Here is a 22,879-nt window from a genome sequence, read left to right on the forward strand (position 1 = left end):
TTTGATTAAAATATGAAATGGAAAAGTTTTGTTCTGATTAAAATATAAAGCTTGCAAACATAGCTAGCAAAATTTTGATTGTAGTAAATGATAGGTTAAGATACAGAAACCTATCAGCTTGTAGGCGAACGCATCATCAAGAGTACTAGTCTCCAAAAACAATGTTGGTAGATGTTTTGTGTTCACATTTCTAATCGTACATTTCTTTCCTCTAATATAACAAATTTTGGAAATTCTTTTGGCACCAGATTTTCCAAAACTCAAATACATTGTGTAATGTTCTAATACTCAATTCACTTTCACGTATAGCAACAAGGGCCTGTCAAGCAAAATGTCAAAAGATTGTATAGCATCATGAGACTGAATATACAGAACTGAAGATAGCATATTATAGAATACACCGAATTGACTAAATCATTAACACACTCAGTGTAGACTTCAGTTTTCTTAGAATTTAAGCAGATTGTGACAACTTAGCATCCAATTAGAATATGATCAAAGTAGAAAATCTCATAGCTCTTGCATCACTCAGTGTTGGGGCAGCTCCCCTTGTGACATCATCTTCCCTATAAATCAAAAGATACGCATCCTATATCCACTCAAGCCTTCTGGTGGATTGGTGGAAGGATTACCACTCAAGCTTTTTGCATTTGCCAACTTAGAACCCTTCAACAGATGAAAGCTTCTCAATTCGACTAGGCTATGTTTCTTTAAAAGGGATGGCTAGCCTCATTTGCAGCAGTTGTCATCTAAATGGAAATAAATTTGGTATCTGTTAGGCTAAGTGCAATAGTAAATACACTCCAGAAAAGTGGAAGTAATAGACCTAGGAAGTAGATGCATGATTATGGGAGCAAGGACATACCACAACTTAAAAATCCGACCAGTAGCTTTCCCATGTATTGCTCATCCATAGCTCTGTTATTTAACCTTGAAAACCATGGGTGGAAGATTCAAAATTTCAGACAAGTTTAAAATAAATGGCAATTTAAGAAGATCTTACTAATTCTATTGTTTATGAAAATTCACGAAGCCATAAAGAAATCAGCAGTATTGACAAAAGTCAAACAAATTTTCTAAAACCAGAGAATTTTCATCACAAAGGGAAGTGTGTACCTCATGCATGAGAATCCCTGCAGCTAGCCAGAATGATCTGTCGTTGTCAGCCTCATATATTCTTCCACAATTTATCAATCTGAGAGTAGACTCTCAAGCTAGACTCAAAACCGCCTACAACCACGGGAAGAAATGGCATCAGATCAGAAGCTATATAGTAAGCATACACCACTGTAGAAAGCATTACACTCATGCTGAATTGTAATTTAACGTTCTCTATATGGAATTAAAGTGCAAGAATCTTCCTCTTGGGAGAGAGCCCAGATAAATCCCTCCAACAAAGGAAGCTTTCTGCTTACTTTTTGTAGTGCAACTGTGAAGGAGGTTTTGAACTAGGCTAGTTAAGACCTCAATCTTGGGAGGTCTTGAACTAGGCCAGATATAGAAGAGGTTCCTCAATATGTGCAATGACTCTGCTGTTCACAGAGTGTTCTTTGAGCCAAAAAGTAGCTACCATCAGGCACCAACAAAGTTAGAAAAATTAGTAACATTCAATTCTTAGAAGATTACAACATAAATGAGCGCTTACTTTTTAAAGGAATGAAGTGTAGATTTAGATCTTGAGTGGTTAATACTAACATCAATATAAGAGGATAAGTAGCTGGCTAAATTATTCTAATTCATTAAACTTGACTTTTGTTCCTTGGAACCCAGCAGCTCAATGTTTTTGGTTGCGCCAAATTTGTTATGAATAGATTAACATCAGGTTACTAAGGTCAGAAACCCTTTTGCACCCACAATATAGCCAAATTCAAACTTCATCTAAGTGATCAAGCTATTTAAACAACGTATCAGGACTCTAGATTTTGTTCAAGACAACCTGTTTCAATAGAAATAGTCCTCTTAGATTTGAGAAACAAAATCAAAAGTCCACAAAAACATAAATATCAAGAAACAGGTAAAAAACAAAATGATAAGGCTGATAGAGGATTGCACCAGCATTTATGGTACCAAAACCCTTCCCAAAATTTCTAAGCAATTTCAATTTCGAAAACCAGAGAGTTCATTTTGTAAGAATTCATTAGATAACAGAAAAAACTGAATTTGCAAGATACCTCCAAAAATAAAGTCAATAAATTTACTTGATATTTAAGTCATGCCTTAAAGCAGTTTCTTGATATTTCTTCCCAATGGGTTTCTGCAGCATTTGATGCTACAGCAGAAATGGCAAACGAAATAAAGCCACACTACTTCCACGAATTAACAGGTTAACTTCCCTGAGATCCTGAAAGGGAGCTGGAAGAGATGATTTACCAGAACCATATAAAAGCCCAAACCAGTGTTATCCTTATCACTTGAAATATTGACCTTTTTCAAGTTCATAACTTTAAAGGCTAACAATCTCCCAGTACTATTACAATTTGTTCGAAGAAAGTAACACATAGGATCATGTTGAAAATCATGCTAAGTTTAGAATCTCCATGGAAGCATAGGGAATTCAGTTTACTTCATGAAATGCATTCTTTAAAAAAAACAGTTTGAGGAAAAAGCTCTTACTTTCAGCTATAAGTGAAAATCCTGAGCTGAATGGAAAACACTGGTAGAAAATGTCACTTTTTCATTATGTTACAAATCTTTTACTAGAAAGATACCCAAAAGAATGTATGCTTACATGAGTCGCCAAGCTTGTCCACAGTCATTCTCACGTAAAACATTCTTAAAACTTCAAAGTAATAGTGGTGTTAGTTGGCTACTTCAATTGTCAATCCTTACAATCTCACATGCACATTACTCATGTCGAAATTTCAAACTAGAATATGCAAGGATGAATAAGCAAATGCCAAAATAAAAGAGTAACCATGAAGATTGACTCTAAGGAGTTAATGGCAGGCTGAAGTAGCTTCTGTAGTTAAATATTTTTGACATAGAGGATCACTCATACAAAATTTACCATTTATAGAATTTCAAAAGACACCAACGCAATCTAGGAATTTGTTTGAGCTAAAAGCAAGACTTAAACTAGTCTGAAACCTTCACCACTGCATATAGACCAAATTTGAATTAACAATTCACTGAAATAATCGACGATGCAAATGTAAAAAACAAATGGAGATAAAGGATTGATATGGCATACTAAATGCATAAGCAAAGTAGAAAGAAAAATAAGATGATCAAATTTGATCAAACATACTTTGGTGGATGCTGAAAAGTTAGCATTATTCATAGCAATGAATTTGCAAACTTTATGTTGCACACTATAAACTGCAAAATTTCGAAATTATTATCTGTAAGAATGACCTGTAGTTACTATTTTCAAACATAAGCTATGATAGCTGAGAAAGGTTTTGGATAACCATAGCTAATACAACGATTATGTTTTCCGACCATATTGCAATAAATTTCAGAAATGGCCTCACAAAATTTCTCTCATTACCAAAGTTCCAAATAATGTTAATCCTTTAACATGTTGAAAGACACAAATATTGGAGGAAGTAAAACATGGTAGTAGATCACAAAGGAATATCTGGAAAGTGCTAATTCAGGGACAAAAGATCACACAAACATAAATGAAAAGATTACCTAGAAAGCAAAAGCGCACAGGACGAAGGAAAAATAGTTCGCATCAATTATTGAGTAGAAGTTAGGCTGCACAAATGAGATTTGATTAACAAATATTATCAATACATTTCCGCTGTAAATACAAAGAAAAGATTTTAAGGGAAAAGAAATATAGATAGATAGAAGAAGCAAAATTAATTGAAAAAACTGTGAAGTAGTAAGACAGAGGAATACCTAGTAGCTTTAATTGGGAAAACTGACGTTATTTATGAGCTTCAAATGGGGATTAGCCTCTGATTTGCTGCTAAACAATTACGGTATGCTACTGCTGCTCTCTGGTTTACATCTTTCCTTTAGAAGGGGGCACCCGCGACTGTCCAGCTTTCTTAGTCTGGTGAGGCTTCTCATAGATTGGTGAGAGGGTAAATTCTCTAGCTTTTCACAATCCAAGAGACAAAGTTGTTCAAGTGACGAAAGCTTCCCAAACCAATCGGGCAATGATTTCACTCCAAAACCACTTAAACAAAGAGTTGTTACGGCAGAGAGGCGCTGAAGTTGCTCGGGCAGAGATTCCCAATGAGACCATCCACGCAGAATTAATTCTGAAAGGGAGGGGAAGTAGGGGTGCGGTGGTGGGAGAGCGTCAAAGAGGTATAGGAAGGAATGCAACTCTGTGGTTTCTGAGAATGGTCCAATGTCTAAGGTTCTCAAGCTTGTAAGAGAACAAAGCTTCCCCTTGGGCAAGTCCGTTATTTTGGGACAACTTGATATGGCTAGGGAAGAGAGAGAAGGTGTTCGGGTTAAATCAATTGGAAAGGAGATCAGATCGAAGCAGCCGTTTACTTTCAATTTCTCGAGAGGTAGAAGAGGAGGAGGAGAAGTAGCGGAGAGGGAGGGCGGAGAAGTGGAATCCCACTCTGACTCAGATAGCTGGGGGATGGACAAGTGGGTTAACCTATTGCAATCGGAAATTTCTAATTCTCGCAAGGCAGTGAGGTACTTGTCTCCCTTGGGGATTGAAATCGACTTGAGTGAATTGCAAAATCGAACAAGTAATTTCTCAAGGGACTCAAGACCAACCAAACGTTGAGTAGAACTATTGTCAATACAAGTGTGTGGTTGGCTCAACTCAAGCACTGTTTGGGAATTTGGACCTTCTAAAGTTTGAGGAACATCAGACGGAAAATCCAAGAAATGGGTCAAATCACGACAACTTCTTAACCGGAGATGTGCAAGATTGTTTTGAAATAACATATTTGGTAGCTCAGTGAACCCAGTCACATACAAAAGGCTAAGAACAGTGAGAGTGCTAACTCCGCTGCGGATATATTCCATTACTGCTGACCCATTCTTAGTCAAATCGATGTGCAATTTCTTGAGACTTGGAAAATGACTTGGAAAAGTTGCTAGTTCGGGGCAATCTTCAATCTCTATCATCTCAAGGACAGGAAATACCATCAATTCTCTATCATGAACTTCTGCTTCCGTCCATTCAGTCAAACTGTGCGTGTCCCTTAGAATGAAATGTTCAAGTGCTGGAAACAATTTTAGGGGACTTTGACTGCCGCTTCCACTATGTATGGTTGATTCTCCATAAAAAGAAGGTCCTATGCTTGTTATGCCATCAAGACTTTCCAAGTGAAGAGATCTGAGGGAGGACATGTGCCCAAGAGTTGGTAACTCTTTGCAGTTTGTGCAATTTCGCACTTCAAAGTGCCTCAAATTCACCAAATTCGTGAAATTTTCTGGAAACTTTGTCAATGATTTGCAACCTTCAACTCTTAATGTCTGCAAATGATAAAGTCGACAAAGAGAGTCTGGCATTATTTTGATTGAAGGTCTGGATAAATCAAGGTACCGCAAATGAGTTAGCTTCCCAATTGATTTAGGAAGCTCCTCGACACTTGATGACCTTAAACTCAAAACTCGCAACATAAAAAATGATATCTCTCTATCATTAAGTGATCTGTCTTCCAACAAAAATAATGTTGTAATACACTTGAACCTTTCAGAGGGAGGAAATGGCATTTCTTTTTCACTTCTCTCCAGTGCAAGATACTGGATGGGAAACGTCCCCTGGTCATCACTTCCAGACTCTGTCAACCTCAAAGTTTTAGAACTGGAAATGGATTGCACCATATCATGCACAAGATCATGCATTTTGCAATTCACAACATTCCCATACTCATCCTCCTCTGCATCTTGAAACAAGTTACTATCCAACAAAATGGTAAAATACATGTTACCAACTTCCTCCATACACATATTATTGTTTCTTGGATTTGAATAAAGAAATCCTTCTGCCCCAAAGTTGGATCAGTTGATTCCTTTCCATTTCAAAATCCTTGGGAAAAATTGAACAATATGCAAGACATTTTTTAAGAGATGGATATGGCAGATGATCAAAGCTCAACTTCAAAATTTCATCAATGCCATTATTTTCACCTCTTTGAAGCCCACTCTCTAATTTCTGCCATTCACCTATTTCCTTGTTGCGCAGCATGCCCCCGAGAACGCTTGCAGCTAATGGTAAGCCTCGGCATTTTTCTGCAATCTTCAAACCTATATCTTCTTGCAGTCTAGTTGGCACTTTCCTAGCACCCAATGCATTTTCTTTGAGAATGAGCCAGCATTGATCATCTGATAATTGTTTCAAGGAATAATCTTGAGGAGAAGAAATTCTCGTGATGGTTGCCACTTGTCGCTCACGAGTGGTCACAAGAATCCAGCTCCCCATGGCTTGGCTAGTACCCCTCAAAGACCTAAGAAACTCATTCCATAGTCCGGAATCCTTATTCCAAACATCGTCCAAGACCAGTAGATACCTTTTACCGCCCAATAAGTCCTTGAGCCGATTGACTTTGGCTTCCCTACTCTCAACTCCGGTCATTCGCTCTTTCAATGATTCTAGCATCAGCCCAAAAATCCTATTGGTATTGAAATCATCCGACACGCATACCCACATTCTCGCCTCAAAATGTTCTTTAATCTTTGGATCATTATAAACTTTTCGAGCCAATGCAGTCTTCCCGATCCCGCCCATCCCTACTATAGGAAGAACGGAGATAGTTTCATCATTATTTGGGGCAGTCAACATTTTTACTATTTCTGAGACATCATTATCTCTTCCAACGAAACACACACCAACAGTAGCAGCGGCAGTCTCTCTGTTCTTTGCAGTAACACGAGGCGCATCTGTAGCTCCAGTCTGTGGCTGGAGGCCAAAGTTCCTTGCTTCTTCATTGATTCTTTTCAAATCCATGTTGATTTTCTGAATCTTGTAGGCCATTTTGCAACGAAATGCAATGGGATTGGAGAGTGAGAAGAAGAAGCATACCTTCCTCTTCATTTGGTTTTGAATCTCAACTTTGCGCCGGATCATCTCATAGTTGATGTCATCCAACAGATTACCAGCATCGAAAGCCACACGTTCAAGCTTCTCCAGCCAACTCTTCACCAATTGTTCAGTCACCTGTCTTTCCTCTGCATCATGAAGGAGAGCCTGGATCAGAGTCAACGTATCCTTCAGTTTCTCCAAGTCTTTCTTGAATGCAACAAACCGACCAATTTGTTCAGAAGCCAAATGTATTGCCTTCTCCACTAGAACTTCTACAATGGGACCAAGTAGTGCATCCGCCATCAGGTCAGGTCGATATCTGGGAGAAAGAGAGCATTTGATAGTTTTGAGAGTGTGGAATGGAACCGGGCAATTTGCAAGTTTGAAGGTGAGAATGTAGCAGTCGGTGAAACCAAAAGTCTACGAGTAGCTGGTGGTGGTTTTTAATCTTTTTTATTTATTCGTACTTTCAGCTTTTGAAAACTCATTTTAGAATTTGCTGCAACAAAAGGAAAACGAAAAGGAAGAAAAGGTTCCCGACAAACATATCACGTGATAGACACGACACGACAGGAAAGGAAATGAATTCTTTACTTTAACAAAAAGTTGCCATTTACGTACAAGTCAGAGTCTCAGACACTATTTGGATAGCTCGTTATTTATAAAAAATTATTTGATTGTATAATAAAAATATTTTTTAATTATATTTTAATCTTTTTAATTATCTTTTTATTCCATAACTCAAATACGTTACATCATAAAAAAAATGTTACAATAGTATTTTTTAAAAATATTATCCCAAATACTCTCCTATCAACTCAGTACTACATCCGGTGTTTGTTAATCCAATCATTTGTTTGTGTAATTTTTTTTAATTATGGCTCTAAATCTAGAGGAAGGCATCGGAAATTGGATGGGTAATCTTGATTTGAAATCTAAACTACCTGGTTTTGTGGGAGTTGTCTTGTAGTTGCTATTTTTATGATTAGTAAGCTTTGATATGGAAAATTATTTTGAAAGGATTACTTCAGCACGCCTAAGCCGTAATCATGGAAGGACTTCCGATTTCCTTAGGATCTGTTTGGATAGTATATTATTTGCAATTTTATTTGAAATAATTACTGTAATACTTTTTGTGATGTGATGTATGTGAGATAAAAAGATGGTTGAAAATATAAAAAGATGTATTAAAAATTATAATGGTGATGTAAGTAAATAAATTTGGCTAAATAATTGGCTGTCCAGTTTCTTAGGCCGTAATCATGAATAGAGCGAAAAGGAAGTACTCGACAAATTGCATCTTTAACTCCAAAACTTAATATAGTTTCTTTTAATTTCACCATTTTTATAAAGGACTATTAAAATTTGTTTCTTATCATATTTAACCATTTTTAGGCATCTACAACTACGCCGTCATGTTTTCCATCCTATTATCAATACCAAATAGCATAAAAATATACTCTTCTATAATTGTTTCTTGATTTTTCATAATTTTATTGTCATTCATTGACAATACTTTTCATAATTCTCATGAATTTTTTGTATTTATTACTTATTAACCATTACAAGTTAAAATTTGTATCTTGTAAACAACTAATACATATGAAACTTTAGATTTCATTCATTAGCAATTATGGAAATTCATAAGACAAAAAGGAATTCCATCATATACCCCAAGTCAGTGCACCTATAATATGAAGAAACTATCAATGAGAGAGAAGATTACCTGGTGTCGGAGCAAAAAGATAGGAAAGACTATTATAGCACTACTGTTTTCTCTCTAACAGTAGTGTCAGCCGTTGTTGCGAAGATAAGGAAGAGTGAGATGAATTTTTTTATTGAGTGGGGTTTTATAGGGAGCCATCGAAAATAATTTTTTTTCTTAGGAACTTTTTAAGGGTAAAACTGTCATATTGTAAAAGTATACTTAAGCCTTCGCCTTTTCCTACCATTTCAACCCAATTTTCGTCGGACGACATTTTGGCTTTGGGAGGGAATCAGGGAGGGAAACGAAATCCATCCAATTCTTTTGTTAACTTTCCCACAGTTTCTTCCAACCGACAGAAATTAAAAAGTTTCTGACCAGAAATTTTTCTTTTCTGACCGTTTCTTGCCTTCCAAAGAATCCAAACGTGTTTTTTCCCCAAAGAAAGAAAATAAAATTGTTTTGCTGTTCTTAAACAATTTTTTTTTTTGACTCAGAATTAATTTCCCTAAATTTCACAATAGCCTTAAAAGAAATTTTAGAATTCAACACTTAATTATCATCTTTACAAAACAATAAATTCAATATCGATGATGATTTAAGACAATAGCTTACCAGGTTTTCTAACTAACTTACTCTAAAAGGCAGATGGAATTTAATTTCTCAGCATCTAACTCTGAAAAATTATAGCTTGCATTTACTAATTGGGTTCGCATTGAAAAAGAATTACACTTGTTCGTTGTTTGGGACCTTTTTCTGCTTTCTTTTCACAAGTAGACAAACCCGTACGAGATCCATCATGTGTTTTTCTATCTTGTGGTGGCCGTTACTTGCATTGGATTCCCATTATCATCTCAGATTGACTGAGGCTATGCTCAGAAGTCTGAACCAATAATGAAGTCACTGGGCCATTTCAATAATTCAGTCTGGGTGGATTGAAAAGGAACTTACCCAACCATTTCCACGGTCATCCATGGCAGCAGACGCGTTTCCTCTTTCTTTTTTTTTTGTGTTTTTAGGCTATTTTTTACTTTTGTGTTTTAGTCTAACCTTGAGAAATTACTGCTTGCATTTACTGTTTGGGCTGGCATTGGAATAAAATTTCACTCATTTGGTGTTTGGTAACTTTTTTTTTTTGCTCTCTTTTACGGCAATAAAAAGGTATAATGTGACAAATTTTGTCCCACTCGATTTATCATTTATGAGTGGAGTCGGCATGAAAGTAACTTTTAATTTTGTCCCTAATTTCCATTGAGCAGCGATTTTGAAAAGATAAAGGGTTAAGCACACCTTCTGATAAAATTTTTATTTTTTATTATCTTTTAAACACGATGAGTTTAATCTACTCCTATTTCCACTTTTTCTTTTTAATTTTTCCTAGCAAGAGAGGGAAGGAGATGAGTGATTTGAAATCAGGACCTCTAATTTTTAGAACTTCAATCTTAACTATTAGATCAAAACTTCCTCAGCACACCTACTTCTACTCCACACAAAAGTCATAATTATTTTTTAATTTCACATACATCACATCATAAAAATTACTATAATAATTATTTTAAATAATATTCTATCCAAACACATCACTGCTATTCATTTTTTTATTGGTCCTCCATTTTTTTATTTATTGATTTGTTTGTAACAAAAGAACTTAACAATAAACTAAAAAAATTTTAATTTTTATGTATCAAGTAAAATGCATGCCAATGTTGACATCAATTTGCATGATTGAAGTGTTGGAATTGAAGCAATTAGGTATAATCCACCAAAGAGGCACGTCAAGTTTTTTATGGAATTCGAACATTTGCTTTTATTGGTTGAAGGATGTTGTTGCGGTATGTTTAGGAATCAGAGAAGAGGTGTGGAAAGTTGCTGCGGTATGATTGTGACCACAAATGATAGAGGAAGTGTGGGTGATGGACACCTGTAAAAGGCTTCTTTACCTGCAACCTGGAGGGCTGTTGGGTGTTGGGGGATTACAACTGCAAATGTAAAATGTGGAGTGCCTAAATTAGGCAACTTCCAAAGTGAGGGGGTCGTACGCTGAAGTAAGGGCAGGGAAAAAAGGGGCGAAGCTTGGCGGATAAGCTAACACAGTATGCATAGTAATAAGGAAGAAGCGCGAAATCGGACGAAAGCATTGAAAAGTGGGGTTCTTTTAATAAACACCGACGTGTTTATTTTGTATGCTTTCCGATAAATGAAGTACTCAATTTAAGAAAATTGGGTACTCCTGACCGTATGATGGACGAAAGCCATAAAGAGCTGGTCGTTTATAAGACAACGGGTTTAACTATACTTTTTTTCCGATAAATACATTTCTATTTAAGGCACCTTGCTACTCTGTTCGTGTAACGGTCCAAAAGACATAAAGAGCTGGTTTTTTATTCAACAATGGGATTATTTTCATTTTATCTGATAAAACATTGTGTCTTTAAGGCACCTTGGGTATTATGTTGTTGTAAGAGAGGAAAGCCATAAAGAGTTGAAACTTTTAAATTGAAACACACGTTTGAATATATGAATGGGCCTCTACGGAAATGGGTTTAATCTTTACTTATAATGGGGGAAAGCCATATAGAACTGGTTTTATTATCGAAAAATGCATTTCAATATAATGTTGTCAGATAAATAAATATTTATTTAAGGAAAATGGGTACTCCGTTCTTATACTTTTTTTCGATAAATACTTTTATACATTTCTATTTATTAGTAAGAATTACTATTTATGTATAAAAACTTACTATTATTTGAACTAAACTTACTCTTTTAAAAGTAAGTTTGGGATATAAAGTAGTAATCTACTTATTTTAAAAATTAAGTTTAATATTTATTCCAATTTACCTTTTGAGGTATAAAAGTTAGGGATAATTTCAGAAACCTCCCCTGAGGTTTCTGACATTTACACTTACCTCCCATGTGGTTTGAACAATTACACTGACCTCCCCTGAGTTTACTAATCCTTTACAAATTCAGTCCAAATGATTAAATATTATTTTAGAGAGTGAAACTAGAATTTTGTACCTGATTTGTCCTTTGTACCACATGTCCAATGAATGGCAAAGTATTACAAATTAATTAACAATTAATAAACTTTAACGAGCGTAGTTTATAGGCAAATACGTATTGCCTATTTAAAGTACCAGCTCTTTACATGTATTTACTTTCAAACATTTACTTTATCACAAATATTTATTCTCAAATACAGATTTGTATTTACTCTCAAATATTTAATTTTTGTTAAATAAAAACCTACCAGTTTTTCTTCCGTAGAAATATTAATATAACATTTTTTCAAATTTAGTTACAAATATTTATGTATTTAACATAAATTAAATGATTCAGAATAAAATACTCATAAAGAGCTAATACTTTACTCATGTACTGGATGAAAGCCATAAAAATTAACATTTTATAGGCCATTTCTTTTTTCAAATTTTAATTTATATTAAATAGATAACCTATCGATTTTCTTTTTGCAAGAATATTATTGTAACACCTTTTAATTTTTAATTACAAATATTTATATATTTATTATAAATTAAATAATTAAAAATAAAATACCTGTAAAGAGACGGTACTTTAAATAAGTTATGCGTATTTGCCTATAAACTACACTCCTTACTTAAATCAATAAAACTACACTCTTTAACTCAAATCAAACTATACTCCTTACTTTAAATAGTGTAGTTTATAGGCAAATATGCATATCCTATTTAAAGTATCGGCTCTTTACAGATATTTTATTTTCAATATTTAATTTATGATAAATATATTAACATTTGTAATTAAAAATTAAAAGTGTTACAGTAATATTCTTGCAAAAAAATCAGTAGGTTATCTATTTTAATATAAATTAAATATTTTTTAAAAAATAAATGGCCTCATAAAATATTAATAATTTTTATGGCTTTCATTCATTACATGAGTAAAGTATTGGCTCTTTATGGATATTTTATCTTGAATCATTTAATTTATGTTAAATACATAAATATTTATAACTAAAATTAAAAAAGTGTTATATTAATATTTCTACGGAAGAAAAACTGATAGGTTTTGTGTTTAACAAAAAATTAAATATTTGAGAGTAAATACATATCTGTATTTGAGAATAAATATTTGTAATAAAGTAAATATTTGAAAGTAAAATACCCGTAAAGAGTTGATACTTTAAATATGTAATATGTATTTGCCTATAAACTACGCTTCTTAAAGTTTATTAATTGTTAATTAATTTGTAACACTTTATCATTCATTGGACATGTAACACAAAGCACAAATCAGGTACAAAATTCTAATTTCACTCTCTAAAATAATATTTTAATTATTTGGACTGAATTTGTAAAGGATTAGTAACCTCAGGGGAGATAAGTGTAAATGTCAGAAACCTCAGGGGAAGTTTTTGAAATTATCACTAAAAGTTACTAATCTATTAGGCTTAACTTACTATTTTAGATAGGAAACTTATATTACTTCCATAATTTTAGGTGTTATTCTATTTACATGAATATGTCCAACAATAAATCAAATGATCGCTAAAAGTGCAACAACATGTTATATTAGGTAAAAACTATTTCGCTACCATAACTATCATTTAGTATATCTATATGTATTGCTGAGGGGGTTTTGGATAGGGAGCTTCCAAAATTGTCAAAAGTTTGAATGCTATTTTAATAGAATTTTACATTTTTATAATTAAAAAATGTTTATCTCTTAACTAATCGTGTAACCGCTCCTACAAATCCTATAATTATGCTCATATTTTTCCCACATTTCCCGCACGTTTTTTTCACTACCCCGTAAAATTCAAACTCCTAAACTTTAACTAACAGATAATAACCACCCCTGTAAAATGATATCTGCAAATTTCAATTCACATCTCACATTTATTACTGACACTTATCATATCACTGATAGTAATAACTAACCGTTAATTTAAGAAATTCGCAACTACGAAAGTCAAATATCCAAAATTTAGTAGCCTGTTTAAATTACAATTTTCACAATTCAACGTATCTTATTGTCATAATATATTTTACTCTCACAATCATTCACAAATTATAAAGGGATTAAAAAATAAAAAAATTTTAATAAAAAATTAATTCAAAGGTAGTTAATTCACACACACACACACACGCATACATATATATACATATATATATTCATAATATAAACTAAAATTATAAAAAATTAGAAGGGCTAATTTTTTTTTACACAAATATTTACACAATATGAATTAAAATTTTTAAAACTTTGAAAAGAAGGGACCTATGGCCCCGATTAGCCCCTATTAGTTTGGAAGTGTTTGGATAGCAGATTTTTTCAAATAATATTTTGCTTATATTATAAACACATTTTTCAATCCATTTTTTTATCTCACATACATCATATCACAAAAAGTGCTATCATAATTATTTCAAATAATATTTTAAATAACACTCTATCCAAACACATTTCAATAGCGTCTTAGTTCCAAACCTGCAAGATTACAAAAGAGAAAATAACTTATCACAAAATGAATTTTACACTATGGTGATCCCACCCAAATGTAGTTATTTCACGCATACACGTACATATATATACTTATATATTCTCATAATATAAACTAAAATTATAATAAATTTGGAGGACCAGTTTTATTTTACACAAATATTTATATAATTTAAAATTTTTAAAACTTGGGGAGGAGGGCTATGACCTCCATTAGCCCCCATTGGTTCCATTATTGATTTCAACAGCATCTTAATTTCAAACCTGTAAGATTACAAAGAAAAAAAATAACTAATCACAAAGCGAATCCCACACCATAGTGATCCCAATGAAATATTTTAAAAAGATTCAGCAAGTTCACTTCAAAAAAATACAAGTCTTGCTGAACTTTTTTTGTAGTACGAATTCTTCAAAATTCAATAGAATTAATTAAACCACCAATATTAATTTTCATACTAAAAGTTGATTGGTGTAAAAAATATTCGCGCCTTTGTACAAGATTATCAAACCGAATGCATAATATTGGTAAGTATTTCATTTGAAAATCAAATAAAACATGCAATTACATTTATTTCTATCCAAATATCATTCATTTTCTAATATAAATTATTATTATCATTTTAGGATTCATCTTTCGCAAAAACACAATTCTTGAATGATTTACAGTTTTTGTCATATTTTGAACTATTGTTAGTCAAATCTTAAATTTTAATTATGTTGGTATAATTTTTTTAACTTTTTTCAAATTAAAATGGTATAATCTTTTAATTTATTTTAATAATGTAAGCACCGTGCGTAGTATGGATATTCACACTAGTTGTCCTTGTATGACCGAGCCTGAGAGTTTGGGCATGTTTTGGTTGAATGTTGTAATTCAAAATTTGGGGTTTGGAGGGAATAGGTTATATCCATTGTAATCAAAATTCAAACAAATGTGGGAATAAGCCTGGTTGTCACAATGAACTATATAAAGTGAATTTTTTTATTTATTTGCACAATGCTACCTTATTTTTACATGCATCAGAATGGATTGATTACAAGTTGCATTTGCTTGCCTTTTGCTAGAATTTTGGCTAATTAACAAATTATACTAATTGTAGAAAAGCAAGTTTGTAATCATTTTCAATTTTTAAAAAGTTTGAAAGTTTGAATAACAATAACAACAAATCTTCCTAGTTACATGTAGAATATCACTTGTTTCTATATCACAATTTTTATAGTTTAACACCTATGAATATAATAAGATAAAATTATTATTTTATAATACGATAAAATTTTATTATTTTCTAAGGTTATGTGAAAGGTCAAAATATTTTTCACAGAATATTTTAAAATATATAAGTACAAAAGAATATTAAATTATACATATAATCATATATTATACAAGTATGTTACGAGTACTTACTAACTAATGTACTAAGTTTTAATCATTTATAAAATATTTTATTGTTATTTCAAATAAGCTTCCTAGTATTGATTTAGTATAAGTCATAAAGGATTTAGTGATTTGAGCCAGCTACTTCTGTGTTAATTTTGACTGTGGTTAACAAATTCAATGATTTAGTCCGTCTAACTTAGGTTAGTGGGAAAATGGGTCACAGTTGGCTGGAATAAAATTATAATAAATCCGTTTTTCAATAAAAAAAAAATGAACTCTTTATGACTTTCTTCCATTATAAGAACAGAGTACCCATTTTTCTAAAAAAAATTATTTATTGGATAAAATAAAAATAAACCCTTTTTTCAATAAAATACTAACTCTTTATGCCTTTCCTCTATTATAAGAACCGTGTACCTATTTTGCCATAAATAAATTTATTTATCAGATAAAAAATTATTTATCGAAAAAATAAAAATGAACCCGTTTCTCAATAAAACATCAGTTCTTTATGGCTTTCCTTCCTTATAAGAAAAGAGTATCCATTTTGCCATAAATAAATTTGTTTATCGAATAAAATAAAAATAAACTCTTTTTTCAATAAAAATTAGTTCTTTATGACTTTCCTCCATAATAAGAATATAGTACCCATTTTTCTAAAAAAAATATTATTTATCGAATAAAAAAAAATGAACCCGTTTTTCAATAAAATACCAACTCTTTATAGTTTTTCTTTATTATAAGAACAGAGTACCCATTTTTTCATAAATAAATTTATTTATCGGATGAAAAAAATATATTTTTCAATAAAACACCAGTTCTTTATAACTTTCCTCCGTTTACTACAACAAAAAGGGTATTAACGACAACAACTTTAGCAAGAAGTAGAAAGCTTGACACTATTAAGAGACTTATAGCAAGGAAAAGGAAAATAATACCTCATCAAAAATTGGAGCCAAAATGAGTGCGGGAAAGCTTCCCTCCAAATACTGATTCGAGTGGGCCAAAGTTTCATGTTATTGGTGGAAAATCATGGGTGCTTTTTTGTGAAAATTTCAAAATTTTGGTCCCTTTCAATTTTTAGCAGAGCCGCGCATTGAAAATTTTTTAACCATTCCCGGCACAGCACTTGTCAAGCGTAGCACCATATGAATTCCAAGCCTTCCATACTTGCAAGGCTACTTTTTCAAATATTGTTCTCAGATCAGAGCTCTCGAAAGTTCAATCGCAACCTCCTCTGCACCTTTCTCCTTCTATTTCTCTTTCCCTTTCTATCAATTTTCAGTTTTCCGTAGACATATGGTTCCCCTCTTCCTCTCTAGCACCCAGATCTAAATTTATACAATCATGAACACACTTTAAAGATCCTTCCGATGCAATGGTAGACTTCAAGGAAAAGCGATGGTGTAGGTTTTTTAAGTAGATATGTTATTTTCATCTCTGTTTTGTCAATTGCCTTTTTCTTGCATTTTTGGTCAATTTAACAATCACAAGATAAACTTTTTGAAATTGTAAGTATCTACTTCAGTGGATTAGAATGAATGGGCATCTCGGTTGGAGTAGAGAAAGGGGTCTTACTGGAAGGCAAAATGAAAACTGCCCGTCAAAATTTCAAATCTCAGTTTCAGGTAGTCTCCAACATATTTTCATACTAGAATTCTTCCTTCCACGATTTGAGTTTTCCCTGCTTTGTCGTATTGTTCAATCTCCTCTCTTTACCACTCTCGCTTCCATTCCTCCGTACCTCTCGTTGCCCAGCCCTAATTGTCCCCTTTTATTGTCCCAAACCCCCTGTATCTTACACAATTTTTGAATGCTAAACACTGATTATGACATGTTCTAAGATTGAACCCTTATTTATTCAGCGACTTAACTGAAATTTTGGATGATTTTCTACTCCGATTGGTGATTAGGATTGATGGTATAGGTGATTTTGCTTGTCTTTGAACTGGTTTGTGGTGCTTCATCATTATCTATTGTTTTATGTTTCAGTGTTGTAGGACCATTCGTGAAGCATATTTTTTCCCTTCCTTTGGGCTAATTCTAATGCTTTTATTGCGCTGCATGTGATTCTTTTAGGTGATAACTTCTCCTTCTCCGGAATGTTTGTGCCAGTTTTAATGCATTTGATTTTTTTGCTATTTGATGATTTAATTTTATTGTTTATTTCTTAACTAAAGATCTAGAAAATAGAATATAGTTTTCTTTTAAGTGAACATACTGGACAAAAATAATAAAGATTAGAAAAAAGGATCTCATTGGCTATTTGCACCTTAGAAGTCTTGTTGGCAGTAAAATGTAATTCCTTTTTTCAAGTTCATTTCATGCTTTCTAAGTTCGAATGTTACGCTTGCTTAGCTACTTCTCAATTTTGAATGAACTGCAATGGGTGAATGCATTTACGATTTTTGTGTTAAAGGAAATAGTCTTGGCGTTACTTTGCAATTGATTTCATGTTAAATGGGGTCATAATGATTTCTTCATCTTAAGTACATGCTACCAACTTGTAGTTTGAAATTCAGTTCACATTTTGTACTTGTGGTTAATAAAAGTGATCCTTAGCATTTTTTTAAAGTCCCTCATTTTCATTTCTTTTCATGCAACAATATAAGGATCAATGTCCTAGTTGATATATTAGGCTAATGCAGGTTTAATTTATCTAACTATCAATGTAAATTTCTGTTTAATAATTTTTTTTTTCATTGGACTCTGTAGGTTGATGGTGGATTGTAGTAAACCTGGCTATGAAGCTCTTACAAGCTACTTCAATTATGGATTTCGCCAATTAATGCAAACATGATACTCATTGTATATCGGCACATGGTCTATCTTAACATTTGTTATTCCTGACAATTTTGGTTGTACATATTAAAGCCTAATTAGGATTTGATTTGAGTATCTTTATGCTTTGTACTTTGATAGTATTGATTGTAATATATTGTTGCTCGTTTTGTATTTGTAATGACAAATTGGTTTGTTATTTCGTATAAAACTTTTGCTATATCTCAATATTGACATTAATGATACCTCTTGCTAAAAAAATGGTTGAAAAAAGTAGCAACTACAGTCACAAAACTGTTTTTGGCAACTTTCTTGCAAGAAAATCATCTAACCGCATTTGATCGTCTTTAGTAAGGGGTCGATGGTTTCCAATAAAACACCAGTTCTTTGTGGCTTTTCTCTATAAAGTTTTTATTTTTTTTTCACGGAAGTAATTTATTACTTGGATAAAATCAGAAACTCCAGTATAAGAAAAGGTTTGGAGGGAATAAGTTGTAAGCGATCCATGACAATTACCGTCCCTACACACATGTGAAGGAACAAGGGCCATGACAATTTGCTACATAAATTTATTTATGATAAAATGGACACTCTTTTCTTACAATGGAGAAAAGTCATAAAGAGTTGGTGTTTTATTGAAAAATGAGTTTATTTTTATTTTATCCGATAAACAAATTCCTTTTTACCTTCAAAATGAGTACTCTGTTCTTATAATGGAGGAAAATCATAAAGAGCTGGTCTTTTATTAAAAAACGGGCTTATTTTTATTTTATCTGATAAATAAATTTGTTTATAAAAAAATTGGAACTCTGATCTTAAAATAGGAAAAAGTCATAAAGAACTGGTCTTTTATTAAAAAATGAATTAATTTTTATTTTATCTGATAAATAAATTTGTTTATGAGAAAATAGGTACTCTGTTCTTATAATGGAGGTAAGCCATAAAGAGCTGGTCTTTTATTAGAAAATGGATTTATTTTTATTTTATTCGATAAATAAATTTAGTTATGAAAAAATGGGTACTCTGTTCCTATAATGGAGGAAAGCCATAAAGAGCTGGTCTTTTATGGGAAAGTGATACTTTACAGAAAGTGACCGCGATTTGGTTTATGAAATAATCCCAAATAAAAATTTAGAATGAATTTATTTGTTTTGAAAGTTATATAACGGTCGTTAAAACTCCAGAAATTGACAAAAAAATTTTGCGGTTGCAGAAAGGCAGAGGGAAGAAGGAGAAGAATTGAGCTTTTTGTCCGTTGCAATTGTTCCATTAAAAATGACTCCATTCGATTTTACCCATTTTTTGTTGGGTAAAATCGTTGGTTCTAACGATCAATTCTTCATTTCCCGTCAATTGTCCTTAATTGGCCAAAATTACGAAACTTTGAGGATGTAATATGTTTGGGGTGAAACTTTGAGAATGAAATTGGTCAACCATCCAAATTTTGAGAATGAAAAGTGCATTTTTTCCTATAAGATATTTAATCAAATGTTATTTCTTGTCTTAATTTTAGTTATGACTATACTACATATTTATTAAATAGACATACATTTATAATTAAAGTTAATATTTGGTATTTTAGGATGCCATATATTTAAATAGATGAAAATTATTTTGAACATAACATATTAAAATAATTTTATTTGTCAATCATTTTGGCCCTTCCTCCAGGGAAAAAATATTGGTTTCGTCATTGCCTAGGAGAAAATTGGAGTCTATTGCTAACAAAAGATTGTGAAAATTTACCTTTATATCCTAATTATTTGAAAAAATCCAATAAAAAAATTTTGTAAAAGAAACCTTGTTTCTTACCAACAAATTAAGTAACTAATAAAATCACCTTTAATATTACTTTAACATATTTAATTTATGTTAAATACAAATTTTACCTGTTTCTCTTTTGTAAAAATATAGGTGTAACACTTTTTCAATTTTAGTTACAAACATTTATGTAGTTTACATAAATATAGTGATTCAGAGTAAAATGCCCATAAATAGCTTGTATTTTGTTCATGTAATGCTTAAAATTTTCATAAAGTGCTGGTACGTTATGGGCGCAATCTTTTTTACTTTCACATATTTAAAATTTGTAAAATGCAAAATCTACCAGTTTTCCTTTCGTAAAAATCTAAGTATAATACTGTTTCAATTTTAGTTACAGACATTTATGTATTTTACCTAAATATAATGATTCACAGTAAAATATCCATAAATAGTTAATATTTTGTTGATGTAATGCAAAAAATTCATAAAGAGCTGGTATGTTATGGGCAAAAACTTTTTTACTTTCACATATTTAAAATTTGGTAAATACAAAATTTACTAGTTTCCCTTTTGTAAAAATATTAGTGTAACACTTTTTCAATTTTAGTTACAAATATTTATGTATTTTACATAAATGTAGTGATTCGGAGTGGAATGCTCATAAATAGCTAGCCTTTTGTTCATGTAATGCAAAAAAATCATAAAGAGCAGGTATGTTATGGGCAATATGCTTTTTGCTTTCACAAAAATCAGTTTATGTTTAATACAGAACAATCAATTTTCCTTTCGTAAAAATATTAGTGTAACAGTTTTTCAATTTTAGTTACAAATATTTATGTATTTTACATAAATGTTATGCTTCAGAGTAAAATGCCCATAAATAAAAAGTATTTTGTTGATGTAATGCCCATAAGTAGATAGTACTGCTTACGCTTCCTTTTCGGTGTTTTATTCGTAACCCATTATATTTATGTTAATTCCGTCACACCCCCATACATTTCGAACTTCTGCAGTACGCTATTCACATTTCCAAACCGCGGTTATAGGTCACCACTTGCCTTTTTACAAATATTCATTCATTGTCCGTACCTGTCAGGTTGCTACGTGCCAGCTTCTTTCCCATATATTTTACTTTCCACACCTGTCTTTGAATTATGTGAATACACTACAGAATTTACCCTGGTGGATCTGCAGTTCTGCACCAAAAAGTCTGTCCGATTGATCTGAACTAAAGGCCTGTTCGGGTCCCACTGGAAATCTGCCACCTGTCTCTATTAAACAACGTTTAAAAGAAGCACTTGCTACACTTTCTCATAAATGTTTTAACAACCTTCTGAGGCTCGTAAATGTACTCCACCAGATGGACAGGATTTAGGAGTGGCAATTGGGGCACCCGTCCCCGTCTCGTAGGGGTTAATGGGGCGGGGCGGGGACGGGACGGAGTGGGAGAAATTTTTTTCCCTGTTAAAAAACAGGGTGGGGTGGGGTGGGGTGGGGCGGGGATGTTTTCCCCCGCCCTGCCATCTATTAATATATATAATATTTAATTTAACTAGTTACAAATTTATAATAATAATATTATTAATTATAAGTATTATATAATGTATATTAATATATGTAATATAATTGATATTATTAATTATGCTAATAATTATACATGTCTACTGATAGAAGTTATTAATTAATTATACTAAATTTGTTAATACATTTATACTAAATTTCTAATTACACTTAACACAAAACATTTTTTTTCAAAAAAAAAAAATAATGATTTAGTGATTGTATTTATTTTAAAAGTGAAAACTTGACTACTTTAATTGTATATGTTTCATCATGTTGGATTGTATTTAAATAGTTTTTGTTTGATTATTTTTATGGATTTCAATTGTGAAATTACAATGGATAGTGATTTGGTAATGTATTGATATTTTAGTACTTAATTATTTGCTAAACTTTAGCTATAATAAAATTATATTACAAGTTTTTATTAACCCTGCGGGTGGCCCTGCGGGAGGAGGGGGTGTGGGACTGGACGAGGGCAGCTCCAAAATCACCCCGTTGCCATTCTTAGACAGGAAAGGCCCCATGTGTTTGGATTGAGATGATTTCAGAAAAAATAATTTACTTTATAAATTTCAATCATCTTTTATCTTTTCAATCATTTTTTTATCTCACATACATCACATTACAAAAAATATTACAGTAATTATCTCAAATAAACTCCTATCCAAACAAAAATGAATTCTTTACTTTTTCTTACATTTGTCTTTTTATTTCTAGCCTATTCCATACTCATTCGAAATTGATTGGGATCTTTTCTTTTATTTCGATTAAGGTTGACACCTACTGTAGATGAAAATCCAAATTTATTCTTTCCAGATGGAATTTATTCTTTTTGACACCTACTAATCTTTCCACGTCGGCCTTTAGCAAAATTGTGTCAAAAGGTTACCATGTTGTGACTATCTTTATTTCATGGTATTGCTGCTTATTCGTTTTCAGGCAAATGAATTGGTTTATTTGTTTTCAATATCTGCCACCTTCCGATTTTGGATTGGTTTATCACTATCAAACATCATGTTGCTGAGGAATACTAATATTGGAACATCTTGTGATTTGTGATTCAGAAGATGTTCTGAAATTCAACCGTTCCAATTTTATATGCTTGTCTTTATTATTGAAGTTTATACAAGGCTGGGATTTGGTTTTAGCCACACTTGTCCCAACCCTCTCCCCTGTCCTTTTTCTTCCAATTTTATGTGCTTATATGAGTTTGTTGGACTTGTGGCTTGCTTAATCAACTTCTCGATTT

The 22,879-nt window shown here is 32.2% G+C and overlaps 1 protein-coding gene across 1 annotated transcript; it reads right to left on the reverse strand.

The window, feature by feature from the left end:
* Nucleotides 1-410: 410 nt before the first annotated feature.
* On the reverse strand, nucleotides 411-5,775 carry LOC113773840 (putative disease resistance protein RGA3). The gene is made up of 5 exons (XM_027318445.1): nucleotides 3,850-5,775; nucleotides 3,637-3,702; nucleotides 1,117-1,230; nucleotides 866-930; nucleotides 411-749 (listed from the first exon to the last, which is right to left on the reverse strand). Exon 1 carries the CDS (start codon nucleotides 5,773-5,775, stop codon nucleotides 3,928-3,930), a length of 1,848 nt encoding a protein of 615 aa, XP_027174246.1. The 3' UTR covers nucleotides 411-749; nucleotides 866-930; nucleotides 1,117-1,230; nucleotides 3,637-3,702; nucleotides 3,850-3,927.
* Nucleotides 5,776-22,879: the final 17,104 nt, after the last annotated feature.

The sequence above is a fragment of the Coffea eugenioides genome, chromosome 1 (genome assembly GCF_003713205.1).
Source record: "Coffea eugenioides isolate CCC68of chromosome 1, Ceug_1.0, whole genome shotgun sequence".
NCBI lineage: Eukaryota > Viridiplantae > Streptophyta > Magnoliopsida > Gentianales > Rubiaceae > Coffea > Coffea eugenioides.

Bases quoted from the DNA above. Each gene is read 5' to 3' on its own strand.
- LOC113773840 (XM_027318445.1), bottom strand. From the start codon at position 5,775: ATGCATGATCTTGTGCATGATATGGTGCAATCCATTTCCAGTTCTAAA.